This window comes from Misgurnus anguillicaudatus, chromosome 21 (assembly GCF_027580225.2).
Source record: "Misgurnus anguillicaudatus chromosome 21, ASM2758022v2, whole genome shotgun sequence".
In the NCBI taxonomy this organism is placed as follows: Eukaryota; Metazoa; Chordata; class Actinopteri; order Cypriniformes; family Cobitidae; genus Misgurnus; species Misgurnus anguillicaudatus.
In genome coordinates, this window is record NC_073357.2 from 25,424,810 (window position 1) to 25,450,764 (window position 25,955).

The 25,955-nt window shown below is 39.6% G+C and overlaps 1 protein-coding gene across 1 annotated transcript; it reads left to right on the forward strand.

Annotated features, from left to right (window-relative positions):
* Positions 1 to 1,988: 1,988 nt before the first annotated feature.
* chrnb1l (cholinergic receptor, nicotinic, beta 1 (muscle) like) lies at positions 1,989 to 25,604 on the forward strand. Its single transcript, XM_055198704.2, has 11 exons — positions 1,989 to 2,621; positions 9,678 to 9,811; positions 10,199 to 10,243; positions 10,359 to 10,468; positions 12,507 to 12,615; positions 13,579 to 13,726; positions 15,348 to 15,533; positions 15,889 to 16,112; positions 16,205 to 16,383; positions 23,520 to 23,661; positions 24,905 to 25,604. The coding sequence occupies exons 1-11, from the start codon at positions 2,570 to 2,572 to the stop codon at positions 25,043 to 25,045; spliced, it is 1,470 nt and encodes a 489-aa protein (XP_055054679.2). The 5' UTR covers positions 1,989 to 2,569; the 3' UTR covers positions 25,046 to 25,604.
* Positions 25,605 to 25,955: the final 351 nt, after the last annotated feature.

Sequence of the window (25,955 nt, forward strand, 5' to 3'; positions counted from 1 at the left end):
TTGGATATTTTACTGAAAACAAGACAAAAATTGCAGTGTAGATGTTTAATGCACATTTATTTGTTTAAGGCTCTTAAAACAACACATCAGTGTTAGTTTAGGGACAGCGCACTATAATAAGGGCCAGATTTACTAACAGTTGCGCAAACCATTATTTTTGCGGTAAATAACGGTGTCGGGATTTACTAAAGACCCGCAGTGAATCATTCGCACTGAAAATGTGTGGTGTATATTTTGCAATTGATCTTTTTGTGCGCGTGTGCTACTGCTATGACTGGTATTTGCACCATTATAACCATTATAACGCCAAAAAAAGCATGTCTTAAGTTACTTTGTGCTTAAAATGGCTGCAATTATTGCTAAAAAAGAGCCATCACAGAGAGGATTGTTTTAACATGTAAGAGTTTATTTGGAAGGCTGAAGGAACATATTATTCAAAAATATTGTTTGCCAAGCCATGTTACTTTTTGTTTGCTAAAGTAAATAAAATAGCAGTCACTATAAGTCACACAACACCAGATGTTTCAAATTTTCTTGTAAACCTATATTTTTTTGTCCTCCAGTTCTTTTCAGTGTCCCATGGTTTCGTTAGCTGGGATCACCCCAAATTGTCCGCTGCGATGTCCATGGTGCTGAACTCAAGATCAGCTCTGCTTATTTGCGACCCTGAACTGATTTGCTGCTCTTTAGTTTGCATTGGTCATTATGGAAATCAGCTGTTGCGCCTGTGTTATTTAATTTGTGCCTTTTTAGTAAATAACCAGCAGATATAACCAATCCCATTGACGTTTTTTTTTGGAATTGCGCTCTGACGCTAATTTGCCCCACTTGGTAAATCTGGCCCTAAATGCATTCCAGAATCAACACATCTCTTATTATTGAAACAACACATTTTGTGTTACTTTTAACACAACTTGTGTTTTATTTGAACACAAAATGACACATAATGAGTTAAAAGCATAACACAAAAATAAAAATTAACACATCCTTTCTTAGACCAGTGGTTTTAAACTGGGGGCCGCGAGATGGTGCCAGGGGGGGCCCAGTTTTATGATATTTTATGAAATACATTAATTTATCACGAATTCTGTGTATTAAACCTAAAAAAATAAGGCTACTAACCAAAAGCACTACTTTTTTGTATAATTAAGTTTATTTATTAAGTAAATACGTTTTTTTTATTTATTAAAATGTTTAGTTTTAGACCAGTTTTTTGTCACAAATTTCCTTTGGAGGGGCCGTGAAGGAATGCACCGTCCACAAGGGGGGCCACACGCTGAAAAAGTTTGGGAACCACTGTCTTAGACTGTACTAAAATATTAAATTTAAAATAAAAACTTGCATTTATGAAATGTAGTGTAGAGTAAAAATTATAATATTATGAGTTGGAATGTAATAGGAATACTTGAAAATAAAGTAGAAAATTAAAATACTACACTACTGTCCACCTTTGCAAATACTAAAACATGTTGATGGGTCCGGTTTAAAATCGATGACAACAAATTCCGTAAAAATTGGTATTGCAAATATTACACTAATAACAGAGGAGAACAATGAAGAACATTAGTTTTGTTTTATAGACTGTAAAAATGTCAGTTATGCAATACATAGACTGTTATGCCAGTCATGTGCTTTTGTTTGTTTATTTGAGATCTTGTCACCACGCAGTCTTTTTACCACAAGACAGATAGACAGATTGAACTAAGAGAAGGGTATGTTGAAGTTAAAGAAGTTTGTGCTTTTATGCTATAGGCACTTTGTCAGGTGTTTGTGGGTGTAGTTGTAAGTTAAGCTACCATGAGGAGACAAAATTGTCCTCAGAAGTGAGTGAAAAACTGTCAAATGCCCTTTGCGTAACACCAGGAATAGTCTCAATGATAAAAAATAATTCATGTTCCAAGTTGTCCTCATGGGGATATTCCCACAAGGAAAAAATATTACCAGGAGTTTAATTCATATTTATAAATGATTTAAGTGTTATTTTAGGATTGAGATTAGTCTATGGTAATTTAATTTGGCTATATTAAGAACAAGTGTGAATAGGAAGTCGCCACGAAAGTATGCAACCAATGTGCATGTGTATGTTCGCTCCTGTCCTTTTACCCTACTGTGGAGGACGAGTTATGCCCACCTCTTTCCTTTGTTCTCCCCAAAAATATCCCCACTGCCCCCCACACAAACGTTTGTTACTCACCCTGTCTCACTCTCACACACCATCAACAGGTGCCTGCCAGGGCGGCTTCAGAGTCAATACACATTCCTTTCTACCTCCCATAATTCTCTGGCTTACCAACCAATCACAGGCCTGCATTCCACAAATCAGAACACCCTCCATGACAAAAAGAAAAAATGATGGCATGACCATGCGAGAGGATGTCATAATGAAACTGCATCAGCCATAGGACCTGTAAACGGTATTATCAGAATTGCATTGTGCCAGTTGGATGCGAATATGCGAGTTAATGTATTAGTGAGTGTTTGCAAGAGCTTGTTGAGGTGAGTTTGGAAGCTGGAGCTACGTGAAGAGGGCAAAGTGTGAAGATAGAAAAGAAAGAAGATTGTGCTCAAAATGAAGACTCTGCTTTGGATTGTGTGGAGCTGCTGGCTTCTTATTCTTACAGGTAATGTAGATTGTGTTTGGAGTGTGTGTCACCTTTAGTGGGGTCATATTAGGATCACAGTGTGCTGGAAGACGTTTCTGTCAAAGTGTCTTTTCAAAAGAAATCAAATAAATATCTAATGAAAGCATAGAAATAATGAAATAAACTAAGAAAAAAAGCAAGAAAGATCAACAATTTATAGCAATTTCAAAGGAAATGAATACAGAGACTAATGATTTTGCTGTATCCTCCAAAATAGAAACTACATTTTATTTTTGAATATCACAGTAAGAGGTGTCTGTCACCAGTGTATACGTTATTTGCTACCATGAATTGTGATGCAACACTAAAGGTAAGAGCTATATTATGTTTACAATGGCACATAGTTGACCTTGTAAGAGGACTGTAAGAAGCTGTAATGTCAGTGACCTCTCCATGTTGATCAGGTCCTGAGAATTAACCCATTGTTAGAAAATCAAAAATTGTTACCCTGGAACACATAACCAGTCATAAGTTGCACAGGAATATTTGTAGCAATAGCCAAAAATACATTGTGGGGGTCAGAATTATAATTTTTTTATTCCAAAAATCATTACAATATTAAGTAAAGATCATAAAGTTCCATACAATTTTTTTGTACATTTCCTCCTGTAAATATATGTGAACCGTCACGGAAACCAGTGACACAAGTCGGCAGCACAAGTTTCGAGATAATGAGAAACCAAGTTTTTTTTTCAAAATTTGTGATTTTCATTTTATTGCAGAATATGTTAGTTGAGATCACGAAGAAGCCTCTCCATGTTTGAGAGAGCAGTTTTAGTGTATATTTAAGTACATTTTGCGGTTGAAGTCGGCTTGATTTTCCGGAGATTCTAGCGTGCAGCGGGGGGCATCAATGTCTTCGTGTATATTTACATACTGTATAAGCAGCTTGTGTTTTCGCCCCCGCCCCCAAAGGGAACAGCGTGACTACTAAATAAGGATAGTTCGCGCAAAAATGAAAATAATGTAATTAATGATGTCGTTCTAAACTCAAAAGACCTCCGTTCATCTTCAGAACACAGTTTAAGATGTTTTAACGTTAGATTTAGTCCGAGACCTTTCTGTCCCCTCCATTGAAAATCTATGTACAGTTTCCATGTCCAGAAAGTAATAAAAACATCATCAAAGTAGTCCATGTGACATCAGTGGGTCAGTTAGAATGTGTTGAAGCATCAAAAATACATTTTGGTCAAAAAATAGCAAGAATTTCGACTTTATTCAGCATTGTCTTCTCTTTCGGTTCTATTGTGAAGTCACGTGCAGGCACGTGCACACATAGACATCAAAGGGGGCTTGAGCACCTGCCCTTTTTATTCCTGGAGAGAAAGTTCCCTTTTTTCTGGGGTGCTTTTTATTTTTTTTAAATAATATGATCTTTATTCATATAACAACTGATGTCTGTCTGTTTCTTGTGTTTTTTACTTATTACTTATTTAATTTAACATGAATTCATTCAGGAATCATTTAAATGAGATTTAAACTCTTATTAAAAGAAAAATAGCGCTATTTGTGGTACACAAACAGTTAACAGATGAGCCCCGCCTCCAAAACTCACATCGCTAATATGATTGGCTTTACCTTTCCCAAGTCCCGCCTCTCTAACCTACTACGCTTTATGATTGGTTTAGTCTTTACTCGTGTATGCTGCATTCGCGCTTGTAAGAAGCGCCAAAGCTCAGCTTGAACAAGACGCGACGTGCATGATTATGCAGGCAGCTTTCGGTAAGAGAGTGAGGAAGAAAGCATTCTTATATTAACAGTTTTATGCACAAAATATGGGACACGTTGTTACACATAACGATTCAGGGACATTGTTTTCCATGGCAATACCATATTAACCTGAAGAGTTGCAAACGTGTATCAGTATAGTGTATGTAGTTTAAACAGACTGCTCATAAAATAATAAAGCACAAACAATAGAATAATTGCTAACTACAGTAGTAAGCTTTTTTGTTTGCGTTTTTTTTTTGTAATGGCTGTTAAATAAGTAGCCTATAATGTGTGCTGGAGGAGATTGGGAAGAAATCTGATGATTCAGTATTTTACATGCCCAGTCTGAATTTTTACTGACATCACAAAAAAGTAAAATATAAAATACAAATAAAATAGGCCAAATCTATATTTGTTGTTCCTGACATTGTGTAACCCTAATAAATATGAAACCTAAGATTAAAGTCGCCATGAAACGAAAGTAACAATTGCCTTATTTTCCCCGTGGTGACGTATATCCAAATGAAAAGGCTTTTGAGATGAAATAAGGCAGGGCTGGATTTGAATTTGTCCATCGAGATCTGATTGGATCGTTTGAAGTTGGGTTGTGTTGCTAATTGCTAATCGCTGCGATCCTATCCCGGACCCTGCCCACCTGCCATACTTATGACCGGAAGTGAAGAGAGATCGTTTTGAGGAGGGGAGGAGATTTGCATTTTGATTAAAGATTATGAGCACACACTATAATTTTTTAAAAATAATGAAGCTCACAGATAAGTCATTTGTTAATAATACCACAATATTAAACAAATATATATAGTTTTTTTATTTCAATTTCATTGCGACTTTAAAGGTGCCAAAGGATGTGTTGTCATAATATGTTAAATTGTTCTTTGATAATTATATAGAAGGTATGTGGCTTTATTAAGTGCAAAAATTATCCAGAAACGTTTTTACATGTCCATTTACATCCCTAGAATTTGTAATTTGAATGAAATTGTCTATTTTTTGCCATATTTGAAAGGGTCATGAATAATAATGTTGAGCTCTGCTCTGAGGCTCATGCCAGGAGCTCACATTAGTAAACAGACCTTATATTTTGAGCCCTTATCAGACAAAAATACAGATTTGGAGTAACAACTAATTGCTATCTAATAGAACCTCAGCTAAACGCTAGCATATAGCATTTATTGGCATGTAGCACTACTCAGCAGTCCTTTGTTTTAAAGGAACAGTATGTAGGATTGTGGCTAAAACTGGTACTGCAATCACACAACGGGTGGCCAATACACAACATGACAACATAAACATCAGCTGAGGGCTGCAACTCCACTTTTTAAATGACAATATCCTGGCCAGACCACTGTTGTCAGTGATATAAGTATTTGAAATGAAAATGATTTCTTAATGTCTAGTGACATATCAGGGCCATTTTATGATTAATTGATATAAAATTCTTACATACTGTTCCTTTAAGCATTTTAACAAATTTGTAATTAATGTGTAATTTAATGTTTTTAAAACATGCACATTGTGTAATGGTTTCCATTGCTGCTTTACTGTGGTTTCTGTGTGAACTGATTATTTTGTAGACATCTTTTGAAAATGAAACAATTGCGTGAGTTTGAGGAAGATAAAATTAATTAACTTTTTAAAAAAAAAAATTTAAAAGGAAGTCAGAATTGCGTTAATATATATCCTTTTTTTTTTAAAAAAAGAAAAAAAATACATATTTATGAGAAGTGCCCTTTATTTCACTTGGGCCACTGCCCCTCAAAATGTCTGTGCATGTCCCTGGTCACGTGACAGTAACGAGGCTCGCCTGTTCCTCAGATATGTTTGCTAAGTTTTTTTTCAAACTTATAGCGTGTGTCTCCCTGTAAACAAAGCTCGAGCGCACAAAACAAAAGAAAAAAAAGAAGCTGGGGCGGAACAGATAACAGTGCAGCTGAAGTCAAACACACACAAAAAAAGTCACAGAGAGATCGTTGAATTCATTATATAATTGGCTACATGTTTTGTCTATCAATATTTTCCATGAATCATTGGAGCGATTGGTTACATCTTTAAAGGACGTCAAAATTATTTATCATTAGTAAGAGGTGTTGCTAAGGGATTCATCTGGACATTTATAAAGGCGATTTTCACAATATTTTAATTCCAGATTCCAATCCCAAAAATTGTCATATCCTAACAAACCATACATCAGTGGAAATCTGATTTATTCAGCTTTAGGTGATGTATAAATCGTTTGTGGGCCAGGTTCACAATTGTTGTGACAAAAGAGAAGAAAGAGTGAGCAAAGTAAGTGATGGAGCTATTTCAAACAAACTTTTTTCCTGATACCATTTTTTAAACTTTAGTTAGTGTATAATGTTGCTGTTAGAGCATAAACAATATCTGTAAAATGATAAAGCTTAAAGTTCACTGCCATGCGATATATTTAATTTAACAGAAGTCCACTTTCAAAGCCTACAGCGAACGGCCGGTTTGGACTACAGCCCTCTACTTCCCGGTTGAATAACGTCAATAAAACAGTTTTTGACTAAACTCCTCCCACAGCAATATGTCAGTCACCAGCTCTGGCTCAAACGGCTCTGCTAAGCTAAGCTGCTGTCGAATCACAACACACTAAACAAACTACACAATCAGAACTCGTATTTCTATGTTTTCTGAAGGTGGGACTTCATAAAACAAGGAAGACAGCGCTATAGTGATATGTAAATTGTGTGAAAAATACTTAGTTTTTTTACACGTGAAACATGAACACATGTTGTATTGCGTACTGTAAACACAATCAAAGCTTCAAAAACACAGGAAGTACGGGACCTTTAAAACAACCAGCAATTTCAGAGTGTGTGTCACAGGGTGACTATTGTAGGGCGGAACCAAAAGCGGCAGAGATTGGTTCCGCCCGAAGATGGTTTCCGCCCAGGTCGCATTCGACGACACACTCTTTCACTTCCTGGTTTCCAGGGCAACGCAATCAGGGCTTTACGAGCCACAGGTGTAAAGTATTAAGAAGCGGATTGTGATTGGAGGCTGTGGAAGGATGAGCCACATAAATAGCTCTGCAGGAACACAAAGAGGGCAGCGATTGACACGGGGAAAGCTCCTTTGCCAAAGGCAGAGTAAAGACACGCACCTTTTGAAGAGCCCGAAGGCTCTGTTGATCCGGGTATCGCTGGAAGCGAGCGGAAAGAGGACAGAGCCACCGGAGGCGAAAGAAAGGTGGCCGTGGATCATTTAGAGGAGCACCCCGAAGAGGTTTAGTTTGGGCGTTGTTGGTGTGCAGTGTTGATGTGCAGTTGCTGTACTCGTCCGGTGCACTTGCTGTGGGCTGTTTATCTCTCTCAGGCTGAAGCTGGCGTGGCTGTGCAGACTTCGTAAACCTTAAGGGTTGGAGAATGAACGGAGAGTGCTGGAAACTGAAACAAAACAAAGAAGAGAAAACGGAGTTAGCGTGAGTGTGTACATGCATTACAGATCTTGTGACATAGGAATTTGCTGTGTAACCCTGTTGGGAGAAGAGACGCCCCGTTTGTATGGCTAAAGTCGATTTGCCTGTGTGAACCAAGAAGGAGGATATCAGAACGAAGCTACAGTAGTTGTGAGTATAGATATTGAGTTTGAAGACGCACTTCATACTAACCTGTCTTTATAGCAAATACCTCCAAGGAAAAGAGGACGGCCCTACCCCTAAGCTAGCGTGGTGGGTGAGCCGACGGATATTGGCTGGGGCTAGTCATAGCGACGCAACCACAGACTGGGCCGTGTTAACCATCGCCGAACAGACCCCGGCGAAGTGGAGGAAGGCGGGCGTCCTAAGTGTGCACTTGAGTGCGGTGGGTGAGTCTTTGTGCTGTGGAACTTTCACTTTGACGTGGTGCTGTGTATTGCTGTGTATTGCTGTGTGTCTCGTCAGAAAAGCCCCCGCCTCCGTACGCCTCGTCGAGGGAGAACAAAGAGGCTGCCGGTCCCAGTGTGACCATTCAGCATATGCTGTGAGCACGCTCCAGGTGTATAGTAACAGTGTGGTGCCCAGAACGGTTCCTTTCTTGACATCCGAGTGGACTAAGGAGTGGCGGTGAAGAGCTGGAGTACTAACGGTTGTGTGAGTACGACCAAGGGTTACGGTTGTTGATACCTTCACCTGTATAATACTTACCGTTGCAGAGAGAGAGGTGTAGCAAATCCCGTCTGTCCCGAGGTCTCTTCAAAGGGGCGCCCCTGTCCGGTGTTCGATCACCTAACGGGTAGCGAGGAGAGGGCAGCGCGACATTTTCCCCCCTCTGCAACCGCCGAGCTCGTCGAGAGGGTCCGCCCCCGACACCACATTGGAATCGTTTACTCCATCTGACACATCGAGGAAAATCAGTTGTCGTAAGTCCGCCACCCTGTTTAACCGAATTAAATATCCAAGAACTCTGATTGTCAGGAACAAAGAACGTGCCGTGTAGAATTAGAGCGAGCGGAGCGCCACGAGAAGAAACTGTGTTCATCCCGTACTTACTGTACGTTGCCCCAGTGGAGAGGTGAGAGTACACCAGTCCCAAATAACTGTGTCTTTGTGTCCTAGCCACCGCCTGTAGAGAAAGAGAGAGAGAGAGTGAACGACACGAGGAGAAACTGTGTTCATCCCGTACTTACTGTACGTTGTATCCAGCGGAGAGGTGAGAGTAAATCAGTCCCGAATAACTGTGTCTCTGTGTCCCAGCCGCCGCCTGTAGAGAGAGAGAGAGAAGTGAACGACACGAGGAGAAACTGTGTTCGTACCGTACTTACTGTACGTGGCCCCAAGTGGAGAGGTGAGAGAAAACCCATCTGGAAAAACTGCATCTTTGTGTCCCAGCCTGCCGCCTGTGGAGAGAGAAAGAGAATGAGGAAACTTACCTGTACCTTACCTGTACTGCCTACAGAAGAGAGAAAGTGAAACAGAAGAGGCTGTTATTTTAAGTTCCCCTTTTCCCCTCCCCTATTTATTCTTTTAAATAAATTAAATAAAGTGTATTTTAATATTATTCTTACCTTGTGTGTCTGGTCATTGGGGTGGCTTTGGGAACCTCCTCTAGGTGGAAAAGGGGCGTGACCTCATTAACATCTGGGTCCACCCCGACCTGTGACATGTGTATGTGTTTGTGTGTATAAGTTGAGGTCCGCACTATTAAAAAATGAGAAATGTCATCACTAATGTAGAAAAACCTGTTTTATTTTAATATATTGTAGACAGGGGGTTAGGTTTAGTAGTAGGGGCTGGGTAAGGACATGAAATACCTTGATGTAAAAACAATAAAACTTTATGTAATGTACTTTGTGTGTGTTTAGGGGCATCTGAAACTGAACGGAGACTTCTGGAATATTTGTTTCGTGATTACAACCTGAAGGTGCGTCCGGCACAAACTTGGAACCAGAGAGTAATGGTCCGTGTGGGAATGACTTTGGTTCAGCTCATCAGCTTGGTATGATACCCATAACACACCCACACATGCACACACGCTTTCCAATACAAGATTATATTTTGATCCTCTCTTTATTCATTCTCTTTATCCAAAGCAATTCTTCCCCCTCTCTCTCATCATTCACACCGTTTGTATTCATTGACATTCACAGCAGGCTGTTGGAGATCAGTGACCCAGCTGACTCTTTTGTGCCCACTGGGCCGCCGAGCCAATGCTTCAGCAACATTTCCTTAGCATTAGAGAAACATTAGCAGTCAATCCTCTTTCAGCGAGCGCTTTCCAGTCATGATGCATCAAGCCATGCATAGTACATTAGCTTTCATATGGAAGGACAGACTATGTGACAGCATGACCCTTGCTAATGTCAGTATCTCTGCTCTTTTATAGAATGAAAAGAATGAGGAGATGACAACCAATGTATTCATGAATATGGTGAGAGGCAGATCATTCATTTTAGCCATCAAAACCGCTGTTTATTTTCCACAGTTTATGGACGTGTTACCTAATGTTTTGGGTTTTAATTAACGTTTCTCACTCTCTGTTTAAGGAATGGACTGATTACAGGTTATCATGGGATCCAAAAGAGTATGAAAATATTGATGTTGTACGAATTCCACCCATAAAAGTGTGGCGTCCAGACATCTACCTTATTAACAAGTGAGTTTAGTGCTTTAAAGATTGCTACGGAAGTTTTCATTTTGGTCATTTTTTATAACACATTGGGGCGGTTTCACGGACAGGACATATCCTAGTCCCAGACTAAATGTTTGAGCTGCTTTAATTTAAAAACACATTGTCCTGTTTAATTTTAACATAGATCGGTGACATTATTTTGTCTTAAGATGCACACCTGGGGCCTCGTTTATAAAATGCTGCGTAGGAACCATCCTATATTTGATCTTACAATCATTTATCAAAAATGCGTCCGTCTGAATCATAAACCAAATGTACGCGCAAAAAAAACGCGCTTATCTCTTTCTTTCAGATGTGAAATCTATAAATTGCAACTAATCTTGAACTTTTTTGCAGCTGAGCTTTCAAATCTCCGCCTTTAAAACTAATTAATGTCATAGACATATAAAAGAGCGCTTGTCAATGTTGAAACCCATTTCGAGCAGCAAGAATGGCTTATTTTCCAAAAACCTCAGACAAGCAAAAGTGCCTATACGTCTGCTTAGACCCTGACATGTAGGTCAGGCACTTTTCCACGTCAAAGACAGTTTTTATAAATATGGACTTGAGGCCCCTGTAGTGTTTTTGTAAGGTATGTTTGTAAAAACTTAAATTACCTAATATAAATAAGGCCAGTCCTGGATTAACCTAAACCCTGTCCGGGAAACCTCCCCTAACTGTGCGTTCGCACCAGATGCGATAGAGGTGGCAAAAACTCGCTATTCGCGCATAGTTGGACGCTTGAGTTTACTTGCGTCACTCGCGCGTGAAAGCTGTGTGTGAAATTCTAGTCATTCGAGACATTCACAAGAAAATTTGCATCATGGGATGGGCTTCTGCAACTCGACTCGCTTCCTGTTATCACGTCACTACTATAGCAAGCTCCTGATTGGTTAACGCGGCACAAATATCCAGCAAAGTTCAGATTTTTTTACTTGCGCATTTCCCGCTGCAGCGCTCAATTCGTGCGGAATGCACCATCCGCGCAGTGCGTTCCACGCCATTTGCAGGATGCCTATTTGTGTCTTTGCATTTACTTAACATAAAGTCAAAAATTTGCGCTTGCTGCCTCTTTCGCGTCTGGTGTGAATGCACCATAAGTGTTTTAATTATAATAGTAGTACACTCTAAAAATGTCTGGGTTACTTTTGTCCCATAATGGGTAAATATTTTACAGAACACACCGCTGGGTTAAAATTGACCTAATGCTGGGATGTTTTAGCCCAACTGCTTGGTTATAATACCCTATGGTTGCATAAAAACAACTCAACATTGGGTAATTTTTAACCTGATCTCACGAATTTCCGTGGAATAGTCACAGAATTTTGTGCTCATTTTTCCGTGGCATTCTCACGGATCTCCGCATTTTTCCGTGGCCCTGCTACGGACTGTCTTTTTCCGTGGCATTCTCACGGATTGGTTACTCAACTGTTTTGTCCTATTTTCTTACCATTTTCGCTTTGGTTTAGGGTTAAATTTACATGAAATGACATCCCTACCCAAACCCAACTCTAACCCCAACGCCGGGCGACAATTGTTTAAAGTTTAGAAAATATAAAAGAATAAATCAGAAAAAAATAGTATAAACCAATACTTAAAGTGACATACTAATGCAAACACCAAATCCAACCCTAAACCGAAGCGAAAATGGTTTGAAAACAGGAAAAAGCAGCTAAGCAACCAATCCGTGAGAACGCCACGGAAAAGACAGTCCGCAGCAGGGCCACGGAAAAATGCGGAGATCCGCGAGAATGCCACGGAAAAATGAGCACAAAATTCTGTGACTATCCCACGGAACTTTGTGAGATCATGTTGGTAATTTTTAACCCGGCATGTGTTGTGTCCAATATTAACCCATTATGGGTCAAAAATAACCCAGCCATTTTTTTAGTGTAATTTGTTTAAATTTGTAAAAACTATTATAAAAGCAAATACCTGTTTGGTTTGTTGTCGGAGAGATCTATGATCCCATATGCAAAGGATGTGAGATGTGACTATGAGATATTCTCTTTCTGTTCAATAGCAATGATGGGCAGTTTGATGTTGCCCTGTATGTAAACGTGCTTGTGAACAGTAGTGGAACTGTCTCTTGGTATCCGCCAGCCATCTACCGCAGCACATGCTCAATACAGGTATGCATAAACTTGCTAGCAAATCTGAAAATGCACTTCCACCCTCGTTCTCTGATGACGTCAGCTAGACGGCTTGGGCGGGAGTATGCATTAACTCCGCCCCCTCCAACTGTCAGTCTACTGCGAGTTTCATTTCTGAATTAAAGGTAAGAGGGTATGCAACAGCGTCGCTTTTCCACGTGACCACGTCGGAGCTCGCCCTGTTGAGTGGCAAAACATTCAACAAAATGGCTGGTTTTCATATTATCAGCTTAAATTGAATTTAGTTGGCCTTAACAGTGACCCTAACAACTTGCCAAACAACCAGTAGTCTGTGGACGTTGGCATATGGCCGGCATGGCTTTTCCTGACATATATGTTTGTCTTGCCTAACACTATTAAACTATCCCACCTTTGTAGAACACAAGGCTCATCTCAATAGATGTTTTTTAATGAAGGCTCACAGACAAAACTTTCCAATTACACCGAATAAGAGTATTCATTGGTGTAGTTTTATAGGATTTTTATCCCAAAATTTTACATACCTGACATATGGCTACTGCTATTGATTTACTTCTCCTTTGAGTGTTTGGAAAAAGGCTGCTCCAAATTTTTTTTTTAATCTGTTAGCACAGTCAATCACACAACTTCTTTTCCCATTTTAGATGCATTTTTCACGCTATGCTAATGCTGTCGCTCAGACTTTTTGCCACTCAGTGGGCGTAGCCACAGTCACCTTTCGCCAAAGGTGACGTCACGTGCATACCCTCTATATCCAATCAATTCACATTGGAAAACACAAGCCATGCCCAACAAAAAAGTAAAGTCAATAGTGACTTCGGGTTTATGGGGACTTTAAACTTTTTTGACGGTAACACCATGTCACAGATTTAAACTTAACTTTTACAGTAGTGACTTCAACATTTGACTCACTGAATATTTTTTGATGTGGTTTAAACTGACAGCACTTCCTCTTTCCTGTAGGTGGCATATTTCCCATTTGACTGGCAGAATTGCACAATGGTTTTTCGCTCTTACACATATGATTCCTCAGAGGTGGACCTTCAGTATGGGCTAGATGAAGATGGCAAAGAGCTTCATGAGATTGTGATTGATGAGAATGCGTTCACCGGTACTTAACACCAACCTTTTAGCTGATAACCTTTTAAACCAGTAGCTAATAGCTAGTGCCGAAAGCTGTATTCACTTATATTTATCTAAGTCAGCAGTGAAATAAAACACACACACACATTCTGGTTTCCATGTTTTGTGGGGACATTCCATAGACGTAATGCATTTTATACCGTACAAACTGTATATTCTATTCCCCTTACCTACCGCAGTCCCTAACCCCAACCATCACAGAAACCAGAGGTGGAAAGTAACGAATTACATTTACTCACGTTACTGTAATTGAGTAGTTTTTTTTGTGTATTTTTACTTTTTTGAGTAGTTTTTAAAATCTGTACTTTTACTTTTACTTAAGTATGTTTTATTTAAAGTATTGTACTTCGCTACATTTTAAATCATATCCGTTACTGAGTAAAAAAATATTTTAAAAAGCAAAGTGATAAAGACGCGAAACGGATGTAAATGGGCGGGGCCCGGGGAACGCGCAAAAAGAACCATGGAGACGGACGAGACAGGCGCGCGCTAATGCAGACCCGCCTCAGTTCAAATCTTATGAAAGAAACCCCTGGTCATATTTAAGCGACCACTTTCCACTGACGCGAAGCGAGTGTTTCATTTCTATGAAAGGTAGGATTCATGCTCTTAAGTACGAAATTGCACGACGCGTTTTTAATACCATGCGCATTATCTTCCGAGGTCTAGCAGCTTCGCGTCAAGTCAAACAGAACTTCAAAACGTCCTCGAGAATGCGCAGGTCATTAGACATTGCAGAGAGAAAGAGAGAGAGAGAGAGAGAGAGAGAGAGAGAGAGAGAGAGAGAGAGAGAGAGAGAGAGAAGAATAAAGGACATCAGGTACCCAGGTCAGGGAAGCAAGAAGATAACGTGTCAAATGTATATAGACATGGCACTCATCTCATATGCTCATTTAAACTAGATATATAGTTTAATAAAATAATGTATGTTACCAGCAATACATCAATTACAACCTTACTATAGTGATTGTATTTACAAGCTGCTGACCACCTTCAAAAGTGCACAACTCACATGTAAAAATCATTAAACAATTCCATAAATGTTTCTTACTTTAAAAAAGCTTTTTATTTTATTAACTTTTTGTTATTGCACTTTAATTGTAAAGATGTTCCTACAATTAAAAACAACTAGTTTGAGATTTATATTCCCTTGTCGTTTTTGTACTAGAATCCTCCACCTGTAAAAAAAGTAACTTTTACTCTGAGTAAAGTTAAAATGACTTTTTACTTTTACTTGAGTAGATTTTTAGACCAGTAACTTTACTTTTACTAAAGTAAAATATTATTAAAAGAACTTTACTTTTACTTGAGTACAATATTTTAGTACTTTTTCCACCTCTGACAGAAACCCTTCTCCTACTTCACATTTTCAAAAAACATCATTCTGTTTGATTTATAAGCTTGTTTCCTCATGGGGACATCAAAATGTCCCCACAAGGTCACAAAAACACTGGTATTCCTATCTTTGTGGGGACAATTGGTCCCCACAACGTGATAATAACCAGGTACACACACACACACACACACACACACATACAATCTTTCCTTCTTTGTCTATTTCTTATTATTAATCTTCTGTCTTTTCTAAGAGAATGGTGAGTGGCAGATTTGTCATAAGCCCACCAGAAAGAACGTCGATGATGACCTGTATGAGGACATCACTTTCTATCTGATTATCGAGAGAAAACCTCTGTTCTACATTATTAACATCATTGTGCCCTGCATCCTCACCAGCGTGCTGGCCATATTTGTCTTCTATCTGCCTCCTGGTGCAGGTGGGTGACTGTGGCCATTTAGTAAATGCAGACACTGCTTTGTCATCACACTGAAAAAAATGATTCATTTAATTTAATCAATTTTTTTAAGGTAAGTGGTTGCAATCAATTTATTTAAGCTACATTTAAACAAAAAAGATTAGTAAAGTAAAATAAAATATAAAACTTTTGTTTAAATGTAGCTTAAATAAATTGATTGCAACCACTTACCTTATAAAAATTGATTAAATTCAATGAATCATTTTTTTCAGTGCATCTGCTCCATTTCTTTTTTAATCTTTGGGTGATGTTGTGAATTTGTTTCATTATTTTGATTTCTTCTCCTGTAAAATTTGTTTTCTGGATTCCTCCCCAGGTGAGAAGATGACTCTGTCCATCTCGGTCCTCATCGCTCTCACTGTTTTCATGCTGCTGTTGGCGGACAAGGTTCCAGAAACTTCTCTCGGCATTCCCATTATCGTTAACTACGTCATGTTCACCATGATCCTGGTGACGTTCTCAGTCATTCTTAGCGTGGTGGTCCTTAACCTCCACCACAGGACACCGAATACGCACCACATGCCCCTATGGGTGCGAAAGGTGAACTTCAACCCATCAGATTCAGGGTGATCTTGATAAAATGTATATATCAATTTATACAATATCCTATCGTCTCGCCCATCATTCTGCAGGTTTTCATCAACTTCCTCCCTCAGTATCTGGGTATGCTGAGGCCCCAGACTAAAGAACCAGTGGAGGAAGAACCCAAAGAAACCTTACCTTCAAGATGTTTGGACCAAGGTCTCAGACCTGGGGGTGAATACTTTATCCGAAAGATCAACCCAGCGCTGGTAATGCCATGGGGAGGAAGGTAAGTATTTCAAATTATATAAGTCATACCAGAATAATTTTTTGTTTTGAATGAGAGCAGCTTCTGAATGATAGAATGATGGACAACCCCAACCTTTGGGTTAAAATAACAGAGACAATGTCCATATTCCACCCAACCATGAGTTTAAACAAACCAGCATTTTTAATGTTTTTATGATTAAAAATGGTGCTAAAATTTAGACCAGATAATGTTTATTAAGTCACAGACAATCAGTTCTGTAATGTAAAAAATTGGAGAATTGGTCTAAATAGACACCAATAGTTACAACAGCTTTTTAACACATGTGCATTGTACTTCTGAGACAATGAAGGGCCACAAAGATAGTTGGTAGGACCATTAAATAAACAGTAAGGGGTTGTTAACATTCACATGCTAACAGAAATGGTTGTGTGCATCCCCACCAACCAACACAAGAAAATCAATGAACAAGTGACTGAAATGATAATACGGGTCTAACATTCACAGACTGATAGTTGCAGAGATTCTTGTTAAAATTGTTTGACTGCAAAAGCTTGTTTCAACTTCATCCAAGGCGTACCATTGGACTGAGTACAGCTGAGCTCTACATGAGCCCCCTCTTACCCAAACACAAACAAGCAGAGATGCCAAATCAACATGCAACAGTTTAATGTGCATGTACCATAATCTACTGGTGTTGGCGATATTACTTGCTTTCAGCTGACTCTCGTAAACACGGCTCAGGGATGATGAAAGTTTCTTTGCTCACTGGTCCTTCTCTCAATCCAAGGGCATTTGATCTCAGCCTATTTAAGCTCAGTCACCCCTTCAAAGTCGCCAGAGCTTAAGCCCTTGTTGAGTTTGGGCATTAGAGTGTAATGCACACATGAACAGCAGGGTAACATCGGGGGTAGAGGAGGGGTTTTCTCTGAAAACACGTGTGCGTGACTGTGTGCATTCCACTCTGCTTGAGTGTTCAGTGTGTGTAGCAGCGACAGAATCTCCATCTGTCAGTGATAATGAACCCAAAGCGCACAACCGGATTGTAGGCACAGAGTTGTTTGTTACACCCCTACATCTCTTCTTCCCTGTTTCAGTGTGGCCTATGTCCTTGCACCCTTTTCACTGTGCTATCTCTACTCTGGTGCCACAGTGTGAGCCCAGCCTCTTTAGATAGTCTAACAGGTGGATTTAAGATTATCGTCTGCCACCAAAGCTTTTATTACAAAGCTTGTTAGTCCTTGAAGACATGGCGCCAGTCTTCAGGGATCCAGGATCTGTATTTTTAGCTAATGCGCAGGTTGTATGCAGCCTTTTGGGGATTTTGTTTGACATTGTCACCCCCATGGCATCCACAACAGCAATAATATATATAACTGCAATAATAATCCTAATGTTTTCATTGGGGTGGCATTGCCATACATGCAAAATCACTTGCAGTGGGCAGCTTTTATTCTTGATATTTCTAACAATGCATCTGTGACAGACGGATATAAGTGCACTCAAAAGTTGTACCGTTTTCTCACTGGAACGGTACATTTTAAAAAGGTTCTCAACATTTAGGTACATATATGTACCTTTGAGGTACCAGTATGTATCTCTAAGGTGCCAGCCTGTACCTTAGAGGTACCAAAAGGTATCACCCCAGTGACAACTTTTATACAATGTGAAAATAGAACTGACAGGGTCTGGTGATGGTTGGTGGAGTTAAATTTGGGTTATAACCAAGAGGCTAAAAATGTTAAAGTTGCAGTTATATTGTTGCTTTAATGGGGCTTATCAAATACTGGATGAAGCAATCCAGATGTTCAACCACAGTGTTGTAGGTGTTCAATAATTTTTTTATTCAGCTGTATAAAAAGCAAGGTGGAGTGTTTCTGCATGCATAGGCCATGTGAATATTGCAGATTTGAATCCATGTTTCATTGACATGTATTTGTTTGTTTATGCAAAACGTCTCTACATTTAATAATTTGAAGGCTTTTATACAGTATGTTCAGATGTTTTCACACAAAAGGGAGCTTGTACACCACAGATGTAGGGAGATGTATGTTGCATGCTATACATTATGAGACCTTGTCTATATCGGTATGTGTCTCATTGACTGTGCATGTCATGTGCCCCATGGGTGATCTCTGTGTAATCCCTGTTGGAAAAAAAACTCCTCTTGAGGGAATGGGAATGTGAAAGAGGAGAGGTCATTTCTAGACAAACTCTGACAGACTCATTCCTACTATAGCACAGCGTAACACATTACTGACCTCCACAATGCGCCCATGCTACTGGCGTACTATACCACACAATGACATATATTGTTCAAATCTGCAATGTATGCAGTACACTAGATCACACAATACAGACTTCCTTAGTCTGACATTACAGCTGTTGCACTGATGAATTTAACAAAGCCACTGTTTTTGTGGGCAGAATCAACTGCTATAGGCAATAAACAACAGAACCAGATGGTAACAGAATAATGACCTTATTCATGTTTGTTTGTTGTCATGACGACAGTAAAGCAAGTGGAAGTGAGGGACGTGCTGGACTATTCAAGGTCCGAACTATTTGTCATTGATGAGAGGGAAGACAAAGATGTACAGTACAACACATTAACCCTATATGTGTGTACAGTATTTATTCAACAAATGGCACTTTTGGCCCTGTGGACTTCCTTAAAGGGGACATTTTGCAAGACTTTTTTAAGATGTAAAATAATTATTTGGTGTCCCCAGAGTACATACAGTGGGAGAAAAAGTATTTTTATCAGTAAGGGGATTTCTAAGTGGGCTATTGACACAAGATGTATCCATCAAGTTGAATTCATACAAAGAAATTAGAACATTTAAGTATACAAGTTAAGTCATAATAAATAAAGTGAAATGACACAGGGAATAAGTATTAAACACATGAAGAGAACAAGGTGCAAAATGGCATAGAAAGCCAGGAGATCACCTAAAATCTGTTAGTATTGAAAGAGAAACCCTGCCCCCTATCAGTACTAATTGATATCAGCTGCTTTAGTCCTACAGTAATTGTGTGCCTATAAAGGCTTTTCATTGCTCAGGAGGCACACAGGAAAGACTTCATGATGGGTAAAAGCAAAGAACTCTCAAGATCTTCGAAATCTTATCGTTGAAAAACATTTTTATGGGAATGGTTTTAGGCGCATTTCCAAAATGCTGAATGTTCATGTGAGCACTGTGAGGGCCATTATCCAGAAATGGAAAGAGCATCACTTCACCATAAACCGGCCACGATCAGGTGCTCCATATAAGATCCCTGTCCGAGGAGTCCAAAGAATAATCAAGAGAGTTCTCCAAGAGCCAAGAACCGCTCGGGCAGAACAGGTGCTGTTGTTTCAAAGAATCACTCTTGAGCAGTGCAGACGACTGATCTCTCCATACAAAAGGCGTCTAGAAGCTGGAATCACCAACAAAAGGCTTTTCTACAAAGTATTAAATAAAGTGTGTTCAATACTTATTCCCTGTGTCATTTCACTTTATTTATTATGACTCAACTTGTATACTTAAATGTTCTGATTTCTTTGTATGAATTCAATATTTTTCTTGATGGCTACATCTGGTGGAAATTTTGTGTCAATAGCCCACTTAGAAATGCCCTTACTGATAAAATGCTGATGTGATTTTCCCCACTGTATGTGAAGTTTAAGCTCAAAATGTCATGGTTCTGCCATCTTGTCCTTTGTTTAATCTAGTCTTGTGGCAGAACCATGACAGACCCATGTTTTGTGTGGGTTCACGTGATCTTAGTATTGGTTTACTAGACCACGTGTTCCCTGTGTCTTGTCTCTTTTACCCCGCTCCCTTGTCATCCTCCTCATTATTGTTTGATTTATATCACCTGTTCCCATCTTGATTTGCTCCCCTATTTAATCCTCTTGTATTCATTGTCCTGTGCTTGTGCATTGTTTCCAAATACCTGTGAGTACTCTGTGTAGCAGTCAAGTCTAGTCTAGTGTTTTATATATCAAGTGTTTTGTCTAGTTTATTGTTTAGTGTATCCAGTTTTGTGTCGTCAGTTTAGCCCTGTGTCCTGTCTAGTTTAGTGTTCACCAAGTTTCCAGTTTATGTTGTTTTGCCCCCTCGTGGGTTTTATTTTCTGTTTTGTATAATAAAAGTCTTTTGGTTCATATACATCTGTCCGCATTTGGGTTCATCCTTCATCCACATAACAGAATGCACAAGCCAAGACTGAACCCAGTGGACAGTATGTATCGTCGCTGTGCGAGGAGAGGCCGCAGATTTCCGGTCATACTTGAACCGGGTCCTACCTGGTTCGATCCTCTCCTTTTTGGACCCGGGGTTAATTCTAAGAGGGAGCCAGCCAGAACCGCTGGTCCCATCCCATTGTTTGCCATCCCGGAGGATCGAGCCATGGGAGGTATTGTGTTTGGCGACCCGAGTCTTCCTCCTTCCGCTCCTGAGAGCTCCTCCCCACCTATGTCGCTTCATGGTAAGCGTGAGAGGAGGGTATCATGGGAGTCGCCGTCTGAGGGGTCCTCTTCGGAGCCGGCTGCTCCCACCGCTGTCCTCACCTCATCTGCCACAGTATCTGCGCCACGCCCGAGAAGGAAAAAGAAGAGGAGGGGGTCAACTTCGCCGGCGCAGCCTCTGCCTCAGTCTGCGCTGCAGCCCCTGCCGTCTGCGCAGCCACCGCTGCAGCCCCTGCCGTCTGCGCAGCCACCGCTGCAGCCCCTGCCGTCTGCGCAGCCAACCACAGCGCCCCCTGTCACGGACTTTGTTTTGTCTCCGCTGCCGGACGCGGCGCCCCCTGTCACGGTCCCTGTCTCGTCTCCGCTGCCGGACGCGGCGCCCCCTGTCACGGTCCCTGTCTCGTCTCCGCTGCCGGACGCGGCGCCCCCTGTCACGGTCCCTGTCTCGTCTCCGCTGACGGACGCGGCGCCCCCTGTCACGGTCCCTGTCTCGTCTCCGCTGCCGGCCGCGGCGCCCCCTGTCACAGTCCCTGTCTCGTCTCCGCTGTCTGACGCAGCGCCCCCTGTCACGGTCCCTGTCTCGTCTCCGCTGCCGGACGCAGCGCCCCCTGTCTCACCGGGTCCTTCTGTTGCTTCCTCCCCTGCACTGTCGTCCTGTTCGTCTGCCTGGTCCCCTGCCTCTGTCTCCATGTCCTCCCTGAACTCTCTCCCCTACCCAGTGAGTCCTGGCTCGCCCCCGTCTGCTCCCTTGTTTACACCTACCATGCCCTGGAACCCTGCCGTGCCTCCTTTTGTACCCCATATCAAGTGTACTTCCCCTACCAAGCCTGTTCCCTCCAAGATCCCCACCAAGCCTGCCCGGACTCCTCGTCCTAAGCCCTCCACTACAACTGAACCCAAGACCCCTTGCCCACCCAGCTCCACCCTACCTGGACTTCCTCACCTGAACACTGTTTTGCCTCCGCCCCCCCTCCCTTGTTTGTTGTTTTTATTATGTCACCCCAACCCTCTTGTATTGTATTCTTGTCTGCCTTTGATATTATTTGTCATGTTTTCTTGGTGTATGTCTATCTGTCAGTCTGTCTTGTCCCGTGTCTAGTGTTCCCCTGGGGAGCGTCTGGAAGCCGCTCCTTTAGGGGGGGATTCTGTCATGGTTCTGGCATCTTGTCCTTTGTTTAATCTAGTCTTGTGGCAGAACCATGACAGACCCGTGTTTTGTGTGGGTTCTCGTGGTCTTAGTATTGGTTTACTAGACCACGTGTTCCCTGTGTCTTGTCTCTTTTACCCCGCTCCCTTGTCATCCTCCTCATTATTGTTTGATTTATATCACCTGTTCCCATCTTGATTTGCTCCCCTATTTAATCATCTTGTATTCATTGTCCTGTGCTTGTGCATTGTTTCCAAATACCTGTGAGTACTCTGTGTAGCAGTCAAGTCTAGTCTAGTGTTTTATATATCAAGTGTTTTGTCTAGTTTATTGTTTAGTGTATCCAGTTTTGTGTCGTCAGTTTAGTCCTGTGTCCTGTCTAGTTTAGTGTTCACCAAGTTTCCAGTTTATGTTGTTTTGCCTCCTCGTGGGTTTTATTTTCTGTTTTGTATAATAAAAGTCTTTTGGTTCATATACATCTGTCCGCATTGGGTTCATCCTTCATCCACATAACACAAAATACCATATAGATAATGTTAAAATTGACAATTTGTAGGTGTGAGAAAAAATGTGCTGTTTTGTGTGTGTCCTTTTAAATGCAAATAAGCTGATCTATGCACTAAATGGCAGTGTCGTGATTGGATAGTGCAGATTAAGAGACGGTATTATTCCCTTCTGACATCACAAGGGTAGCTAAATTTCAATTAGTTATTTGTTCACATACTTGCAGAGAATGGTTTACCAAATTAAGTTACTGGGTTGATCTTTTTCACATTTTCTAGGTTGGTAGAATCACTGGTGACCCAATTATAGCACTTAAACATGAAAAAGTCAGATTTTCATGATATGTCCCCTTTAAAACGCAATCAATATGCTATTTTAACCATATTTCATGTGGTATGGTATGGTTTTATGGCTACGCTGTGAAAAAAGATTTGTTGGTTCAATTTAAACAAGTTACCTGGTTGCCGTAAAATTGAACTTATTAAAGTTCAACTTAAAAATATTAGTTGACTCAAAATTTTTGTTCCAACTAATCCAAAATTATAAGGCAACCAGGTAACTTACTTTTCAAGTTCAACAAACATTTTTTTACACAAAGCAAAATGAAAATATGTATATGGCAAAAGTAACAAAAATAAAGCTTGTATTGGTTTTTTAAACACATTTAATTTAACCTTAAATTACCTAAATGTTCACATCTATTAGTTTAAATGGAAATCAACCCCTAAGACATATATGTCTGTATACCTACTACAATGTAAAAAAAATACTTTGCTGTCTTAAATTTTTTTGTTAATTCAACTCAGATTTACAAGTCATGTCAACAGAGATAAGTTGTCACAACTTATAAAATATAGTTGAGAAAAGTCAACTTAATTTTATAAGTTGTAACAACTCACCTGTAGTTATAACAACTCTTCTAGTCAACAAATCTCTAGTCAAGATAAATAATAGTAAGTTGAAATGACTTGTTAATTTGAGTTTTAAGGCAGCAAAGTATTTTTTGTGTATGAATGTACTGTAAGTTTATGATTTTTATTATTTGTTTTTCAGTCATAATGAGAGCACTGTGAAGTTACAAAGATTTTCAAACAGTGACAACTACTGTCTCATTCTGCCACCCAATCTCAAATCTGCCATCTCTGCCATCACTTACATGGCTGAACAACTGAAAAAACAAGATGTGGATGATACTGTAAGTCGTTGGACACATAAGCGTGCACACCATACACTTGCATACCATATACCTTTTTCACTTCAAGGCCTAGTTGCCCACAACAATATTTGAAGGCCCCCACTCACTCAATTTATTTCAAATAAAATTAACTAGAGCTTGGAATGACTTAACAGATGTTAATATTATATGTTGTTATTATATATAATAATATATGTTGTATTCGCTACTAAAATGGCAAAAAAAGAATCTTGATTTTTGCTTGTTTTAGTTTATTTTAATGCTTGTTCTGTCCAATTTTTAATCATTTTAAGTCATCTTGAGGCCCATTTGGAAATCTGCTGAGGCCCACCTGTGGGCCAAACCCCCTGGGAAACACTGCCATACACCATACAAGGATCTTTACACTTTCAGAAAAAAAGGTACAAGAAGGTACAAAAGTTGTCCCTGGGACGGTACCTTTTAAAAAGGTCCTAATATGTATCGTTTTGGTACAGATACCTGTATGTATTGGAGTAAGGCCTACCCGTATGTACCTCTAAGGTACCAATGTGTACAAAAGATACCACCCCAGTGATGAACCTCCTTGTACCATTATTTTTGAAAGTGTACAGATCCATCCTCAAAACACACATTCCACATTTTTCCCTGTTTTTACATACCAGCTTTGTTGTTTTAGCAAAGTTTTAATGTCTATTCATATTTATTTTCAGTCTTTAAAAAAAAACAGAAAATACAGGAATTACAAAATAAAAAAAAAATCAGAACTAAATGTCTTCTTCAGGCATCAGTCAGTATTTAGTGTGACCTCTCTTGACACGAAACACATATTGAGCTTTTTTGAGGAGACTTAAGTCTCCTGGGGTCATTCGATTAGAATTAAAAATTATAATTTAGGTTTAAGAGATCCTGCAGCTGCCTGCTATTGCTCAAGTGGAAGTTTACCCTAAATATTTAACACTTCAGCTTATACTTTTATACAATTTTTAATACTACATACACATTTCCTGTATTTTCTGGTTGTATTCTAATAAAGAGACTGAGAAATGATTATATATATAATCACAATACAATCCAAAACAACACATCTAATGGTAGCACGGTGGCTTCTTTTACTGTATATCTACCCAGAAAGCTCTTACGTAATGCTCTTCATCTCTATCTTTCTCTAACCATCCCTATCATTATTTATAAATTGATAATCAACATAACATTGAAACAAATAAACATATACTATTGTTTTTGTGTGCTTGTGTGTATGCAGATGACAGATGACTGGCAGTACATTGCTGTGGTGTTGGACCGTCTCTTCCTCTGGCTCTTTGTTATCATCACAACACTGGGCACACTGGCAATGTTTCTGGATGCAAGTTTCAACTACACTCCTGACCAACCTTTTCCCTGAGCAAAACTCAAACTAAAACCATGCAGTCAGCCACTGAACAATCAACTCGCAGGAAACAGTGGGACTGTAGTTGCTATGGATTGACACAAGAGGGCATTAGAGAAATATATATTTACCTTTCTTTCTTTCTTTCTTTCTTTCTTTCTTTCTTTCCTGCCATCTGCTCAACTTGTAATATGCTTTAAAGACATTTATCTGTTTACTCATCTCTTAATAATCAGTTTATTGTTTTTTCATAATTCAACTTGTAGACTTTTACATGTTGTTGATTTATCTTTTTTTTGTTTGTAAATTTTTTTAATTGTTTTCTGTAGAAAATTAAGCTTCACAGTTAAGCTTCCTAAATTTTGACTTTGTCCAACAAAAATTTGCCATGAACGTCCTAATGACAGTGAGATCATCTTAGCTTGAGCAGTATATGAATACATCCCCTGATGTTTTGTTGTTAGGAGAAATTCACAAATCATACTGCAAATATTTTTGTTCAAACCTCAAGTATCTACACTTTCAGAAATAACGATACAAAAGCTGTCGTTGGGGCGGTACCCTTTCAAAAAGTAGACTAGTACCTCAAAGCTGCAGAATGGTACCAAATTAAAACACATCTGTTCTTAAATGGTACATATTAGGACCTTTTTAAAGGGTAGTACAGCTTTTGTACCTTAAAGGGGCAGTAAGTAGGATTTACCCCTATCTAGTGGTGGAATTGTATTTTGCATTCAAACGAACAGTGCTCTCGAGCGCCTCGCCTTTCCAAATGTACTGAAAAAAATTATTAATTGAATTTAATAAAAAATGTAAACAAATATTTAAACAAAAAAAATTAGTAAAGTAAAGTAAAATATAAAACTTTTGTTTAAATGTAGCTTAAAAAAAATGATTGCAACCACTTACGTTAAAAAAATGTATT